The following is a 7162-nucleotide window of genomic DNA, read 5'->3' on the forward strand; positions in this document are numbered from 1 at the left end:
GCACAGGCTCTAGCACAAACATATCTTCAGCTGTTCAGTGTCCAGTATAATGTTTCAAGAACAAACAAACAACACAAAGAACTTGCGTCAAATTACGCTAAATTAATTGATCCATAATTAGGCTACATTTGGCATTTACGCAGTGAGTAAACATGGACTGCTTTAAAGTATTGACTGTTTTTTCCATTACATAAAACGACACGTTCGGAATATGGCGATGACATGGTCAGTTAATCACCGTGACACCTCTCTGCTCCAATGTCTTCACAAGGCTCTCCATACCAAGGAGTGCACTCTCTAAAAAACCTGGTCTCAGACTAGACGTAACATAGTAAAAGATAAATCCGGGACGCTCACATTAGTATAATATGTTATGTTTGATATGGTTACATAAAATGGTTACTTAGTCGAGTGGTTTCTCGGGGTGGTGGGTGGGTGTTTACCCATACGTCTAGCAATTATAGTTTCATAGCCATAAACCTATAAACTAGGCTACTCCACAGTGGTTTAGACTAGGCTACTGAAAATATATTCCATGCAAATGAGGCCATCTAGTGGTAAATGGGCGAAAACATGCGCCAGAGCCACATCCACGTTTACGCACAGTCACAGCAGACTATATTACTGTGTAGCCTAACTATCACAACTTTAATACATTGTAACTAGGTCTACTAATTGTGAAATATAATAACAAGTGAATTATAAACTTCTAATTGAAGAGTAACAATAAAGAGTCGTCGCCAACATTACACAGATCTCATTACACAGATGTCCCAACGTTAACCCGGGCTCTAGGCAAGTCTATTCATTGCTCAAAGACGAGCAGTCAGCCCATTGCGGTGTGCCTCCATCCCTCCTTCATTTGCGGCATCCTCCCCCAGCCTGCTGCGGTTGGCCCAGAATAGGCTCGTCACTGGCGTTACTATGAAAGGTAAGAGCATCGAAAACGTATCACCATGGCTTGCACCTGTCAATTAGGCTATAGCCTACAGTGGGCGCATAACTTGGGACAAAATAAACTACAACTTTCTCAAAATATAAATACATGCATAAGGCAATATTATAGTCTATCCTCCCCCTTCTCTTCGGACAGAGTGACCCAGCAGCAGCATCACCGCACACACCCAGTGCGCAGATGGGACGTCCAAAGAACCTAATTCATTCGAATGCCTTTTTATCGCAGCAGCAAGGATGTTGTATTTCTCTCTTCTAACTCTGAGCCTAACGTTTATCCATGGCATACTCCTTCCTGGTTCTGCCAGGCCCGTGGATTTGGACATCATCCAGATCCTTGAGGATAATTTGGCACAAGGACACACGACATTAAACGACATGTTTGAGGAGGTAGAGCAACTGATGGAGGACACGCATAATAAACTGGAGGATGCGGTGCACCAGGTCGGTTAATGGTTAGGTCTACTTAGATGTATATTTGCAGAGCGTTGATAAAAAATAAAAGGAGCCTATTATTTCCCATAGCACCCGTTTCATTTGTATGATTGTTAATGTTATGTCAAATGCAACAGATAATAGCGCAGGACACTCTTATTATATCATGTTAGTTGATCTGAAACTTTTCTGCTAAATTAAAGTAACCACAAGTTTAACTTGAGACTTAAACATTTATCAGACTAATAAAAACAGTTGCCAATGTGGGTTGAGATAAGTCTAAGTCAATCTTAATATGCACATTGTGTAAAAAATAAAAACTGTGGTGACCCCAATGCAGTATTGATCTTTTGCATCAAACCTTTTTAGATGGACAATGAGAGTGCAAAGTCCAGCTTGCATCCCAATAACCTTCCCTCAAATTACCACAACGAAAGCACTTCTGAGAGTGTGGTTGAAACTCAATCCATCCACACCATAGAGACATTACATAAGGTACAGTCGTAGTCACACGCAAATGTATTTTTGTACTGTATTTCATTCAAAACTACAATGCTGAAATGCTATTGTGAATTGTAATACTGTATGGTGGTAGTATTCTGGCATCCCACATTTGTTATGAAGACTGCAGAAATCCTACAGCAGTGATCCTAACTGGAAATGTGTCTCTCTTTCTTTAGGAGACAGATAACAGAACTGAAGAGACCCACATCACCAGAACAGTTATCCAGTCCAGTGGAAAGGAAAATAATATTAATCATGTGAGTCAACAACAATCTTTGGAATTTCCCTTCATCATGATTTACAACAGATTTTAACATTATCCACAATAACTTGAACACTATAACTCTAACTGGTGTTTTGTGTTTAATAAAGACAGTGGGCATAAGATGAATACCATTCCATCCTTAATGCAAGTCACAATTCATGAAAGATTCAACAAGTCATGGGTTGTGTTTCCTCTTTCTGTGCTGTTCTGCATGCGGCCACAGCTGCTGTCATGTTTGGAAATCTCATTTCTCTTTCCCCATGCCCTGTACGCCTCTCCAGTCTCAACTGTGCTGTCTCATTCTCTATAAGCCAGGTTAAAGCTAGTCTTATCCAGGCAGCGTGACATGCAGGATGGTGGCTGGTTGATGAACTCTCTTCAGAGCTGTATCTGTCTGTAAATTCATTATATATGGCTGCCACGTCTCAGCCCTGGTGGGGCTGCTGATCAGGCAAGATAATAGCAAAATAATAACAGATCAATCAAGCCAGATGTGTGCGTGAGTGCCTGTCTTTGACCAGTATACAGTAGGTCTTTGGAGACAGACACTAGATTACTGCTATAACCGGCCTCTGACCAGGACACAGTGCAAGAAGTGCTCAATCCATCTTATCAGCAAAAATCTGAAGGGTTTTTAGTTATTTGTTTTGGGGGTTTTAGTCACAATATCTAGCTGCATAGTTTTGAACAATAACTGTGAAATGTCTATAATTTGATTCGGGTCTTTTGGTAAACATTGTGTGTAGTCATTTTCATAACATCCTGCACATTAAACATTTTCTTTATTGCAATCACAGGTTTTAATATTTAGTTAAAATAATAGACAGTCTCAGAGCATGCCATTCCTACCAGTCTTTTCCTTAAGATATGTGGTAGAGGGACAAGTGAGAGGGAATTGGGACAAATTTTGGGACAAATAGCCCATTGTCCCGGTTTCAACAGCAGGCCCATTTTATTCAGGTCACTTTAGGCACAGATACACTACTGTTCAAAAGTTTGGGGTCACTTAGAAATGTCCTTGTTTTTGAAAGGTTTGCCAATGTTTTCCATTAAAATAACAAACATTTATCAGAAATACAGTGTAGACATTGTTAATGTTATAAATGACTATTGTAGCTGGAAATGGCTGATTTTTAATGGAATATCTACATAGGCGTACAGAGGCCCATTATCAGCAACCATCACTCCTGTGTTCCAATGGCACGTTGTGTTAGCGAATCCAAGTTTATCATTTTAAAAGGCTAATTGATCATTAGAAAACCCTTTTGCAATTATGTTAGCACAGCTGAAAACTGTTGGTCTGATTAAAGAATCAATAAAACTGTCCTTCTTCAGAATAGTTGAGTATCTGAAGCATCAGCATTTGTGGGTTTGATTACAGGCTCAAAATGGCTAGAAACCAGTCTCAACGTCAACAGTGAAGAGGCGACTCCGGGATGCTGGCCTTCTAGGCAGAGAAAAAGACATATCTCAGACTGGCCAATAAAATGAAAATGGAACTCTGCCTAGAAGGCCAGAATCCTGGAGTTGCCTCTTCACTGTTGACTTTGAGACTGGTGTTTTGCGGGTACTATTTCATGAAGCTACCAGTTGAGGACTTGTGAGGCATCTGTTTCTCAAAATAGACACTCTAATGTACTTGTCCTTTTGCTCAGTTGTGCACCGGGGCCTCCCAGTCCTTTTTCTATTCTGGTTAGAGACAGTTTGCGCTGTTCTGTGAAGGGAGTAGTACACAGCGTTGTATGAGATCTTCAGTTTCTTGGCAATTTCTCGCATGGAATAACCTTCATTTCTCAGAACAAGAATAGACTGATGAGTTTCAGAAGAAAGTTCTTTGTTTCTAGCCATTTAGAGCCTGTAATCAAACCCACAAATGCTTATGCTCCAGACACTCAACTAGTCTAAAGAAGGACAGTTGTATTGCTTCTTTAATCAGAACTACAGTTTTCAGCTATGCTAACATAATTGCAAAATGGTTTTCGAATTATCAATTAGCCTTTTGAAATTAGAAACTTCGATTAGCTAACACAACGTGCCATTGGAACACAGGAGTGATGGTTGTTTATAATGGGCCTCACTAAGCCTATCTAATTATTCCATTAAAAATCAGCCATTTCCAGCTACAATAGTCATTTACAGCATTAACAATGTCTATACTGTATTTCTGATCAATTTGATGTTATTTTATTGGATGAAAAATTAGCTTTTCTTTCAAAAACAAGGACATTTCTAAGTGACCCCAATCTTTTGTACGGTAGTGTAAATATTGGAAGAGACCGTGCAACAACGTATCACATCCTCAAAAATGTACTTTGAAGTTATTTTAAAGTAACATTTGTAAATAAGTTGGCTACAACCTCTGAATTTCTCTTCAAGACCACCATGTTTGATTTAGCCAATTTTTCCAGTACAATCTGTTTTCTAGTGCAAAACTCTGGATTGTGGGCGGCTTTGGTACCATATAGAGACCATCTGCATGTTTATCTGTGAAGGAGGGTGTGTCTTGAGTGTCCCCTCTTCACAGTAGTGTATCATTGATGAGGACTGTGAAAAGGGGAAATATTGCCGGTATGAGACCCACCGATCAAAGTATCTAACCTGCAAAGCCCTCGACGTGGTAGGTCCATTTCATGGTTATTAACAGTGTCACACACATTTTACACACCCTGACACTGAACCCATCTAGAATGTATTCGTGCAGACCTGTTTCCCAGGGGACTTTGACTCCTTCCTAGTTCCTATTACGTACAACTTCAGACCATCTCCAGGTTTTGTAACAGTGCTTTAGTGCGCACGTGCACACACACAGCAATCACAGAGCAGCAGATTGCTTAAACAATATGATGCAGCTGCTTCTGCATTGTTACTGCATTGCAGTGTTGCCACAAGTGTAACTGGAGTGTTTTATGATGGAGAGCTTCTCTCCACTTGGCTGTGCATCAAAGCATGTGTCTGATTGAATAAGAGCTCCACCTCTCTCCCCCTTTCTCAGAGGAGCAGGATGAGAGGTAATGAGAGCCTACTCTACAGACACAAACAATGTAAATGAATTTAAGACCAATGTTTTTGGCAGGGCAGAGTAGAAAACAACCCACATAATACTGTAGATACTGGCTTGCATTCAAAGTCAAAGGTACGCTGAGAATAGTTAAGGGTCTTCCAAGTTGATAATGCCTGTGTTAATGTCCTGCACAGAAAAACAGTCATATGCCAAGCAGCACACTATTAACTATTAATTAGATACCACTATTGGTTCAGCTTGCACAAGTAGCAGGAATTTGCTGCACCTAGAGAGCTTAGGAGAGTTACAAGAGACTGGTCTTGCCATTCCATGACCATGGGCCTGATATTATGCCATGCATGTCATCTGACAGTTTGTCACTGTGTGTGTGTGTGTGTGTGTGTTCTAGCCCTGCAAAAAGGATGAGGAGTGCTGTACAGGACAGCTGTGTGTGTGGGGCCAGTGCAGCCAGAACACCACTAAGGGGGAAGCTGGCAGCATCTGCCAATACCAGAGCAACTGCAGCCCAGACCTCTGATGTGCTTTCCATAAAGGTGCAGGCCATAAGGTCACACACGGAACATAATTCCTCTGCTAAATTATACACCATGAGTCATTCTACATGAAATGAACATCATCTGTAGGGAGCGAAATGGGCTCCTTTCATGTGGCTATGACTCAGCCAGATAAAAACCTACAGGGATTGCTTTGACATCCAAAAAAGGGAGGCTTCAAATTGCGATACCACAAAGCCTGTTCTCAATGTAATTGTCCCTAGCCAATTATGATAGTCATGAAGTCAAGTGAAGCAAGGCGCATTGAAGCTTCAGATAGTTAAGTGATCATGTGAAGACCTAACCTGCTTTCCCTTCCAAGCACTGTCCATATACTGTAGTCCTATATTAAAGTTTCTGTAGTAATGTCACTTACCTTTGTCACTACCCATCTCTCTCCCCTTACCTTGTGGTCAGCTCTGCTGTTCCGTGTGTGCACGGCCAAGCCAATAGAGCGTGAGCGCTGTCATGGCTCCTCCAATCACCTTATGGAGCTGCTGTCCTGGGACATAGAGGGCCAGGGACCAAGGGAACATTGCCCCTGTGCTGGGGACCTCCAGTGCCAACATCTCAGGTAAGATTCTATGTGCTGCAAACCTGCAACATTTACATTCAATTGAAATGAAGGCATAAGTAATTACATTTAAAAAATATATTTAAAAAGCCATTTCGATCACTCCAGTATGATGCTACAAATTGATAAATTACAAATGTCCTAATCTCTTTGACAGCCGAGGCACCCTGTGTTGCACAAGACAGAGTGAAGAGGACCTGACAGACGCACTTTATTCAGAAATTGACTATATTGTCTAGGAGTAACCATGCAGCTCAACCTTTTCAGGCCTGTGGACAATCAGAAGGGTCTCCAGTGATTTCAGCCTAGAAAATGAAGTTGCTCACCCTCACAAGGCTTACATGTAAGATTCTTCCATCTATAAGCTTGTCATTGTTTATTCAAGCCATTGCAGTTCTCGATCTGTTCGAAGTTAACCAAAGCTCTAGATGTTGCGTAGTGCATAACACCATGTATTAGATGGAATTTACATTGAGTATTTCCCCGATTCCTAGACGTTCATGCTGTTCAAAGGTACTGTGTATGATGACTACACTCCAATTCTGCAATAAGAGTTCGTGTTAACAAATATGTACTTAAAACATACCCCATCCTGCTCTCTCTGATGTCTCACTTCTGTGATGTCTCACTACCTTAAGGATGCACCATTGAGGCCCTTTGCTCAAACACAATGCACTGTAGCTTGCTTAGTCCTGGTTTTTGTTTTAAATAGTGGTTTAAACAAGGACAGATGACATTTCTGAATATATGGAGCACTGACCTTTCAGCTCATCATGCCCAGAACTTGGTAATGGAAACTATAACCCAGACACATGCAGCTTGCACAACTTTTGCTCATAAGAAATAAAAGGCTTTGAAAATGTCTATTCTTGAGA

General features: G+C 41.0%; 1 protein-coding gene across 1 annotated transcript; it reads left to right on the top strand.

Moving 5' to 3' along the window:
- The first annotated feature begins 1063 nt into the window (after window positions 1-1063).
- Window positions 1064-7115, top strand: LOC109895258 (dickkopf-related protein 3). The gene is given in 6 exon segments (XM_074933825.1): window positions 1064-1398; window positions 1759-1884; window positions 2070-2150; window positions 5569-5713; window positions 6131-6287; window positions 6445-7115. Coding segments are annotated over 6 exon segments (798 nt in total). The 5' UTR covers window positions 1064-1191; the 3' UTR covers window positions 6527-7115.
- Window positions 7116-7162: the final 47 nt, after the last annotated feature.

This window comes from Oncorhynchus kisutch, linkage group LG8 (assembly GCF_002021735.2).
Source record: "Oncorhynchus kisutch isolate 150728-3 linkage group LG8, Okis_V2, whole genome shotgun sequence".
Classification (NCBI taxonomy): domain Eukaryota; kingdom Metazoa; phylum Chordata; class Actinopteri; order Salmoniformes; family Salmonidae; genus Oncorhynchus; species Oncorhynchus kisutch.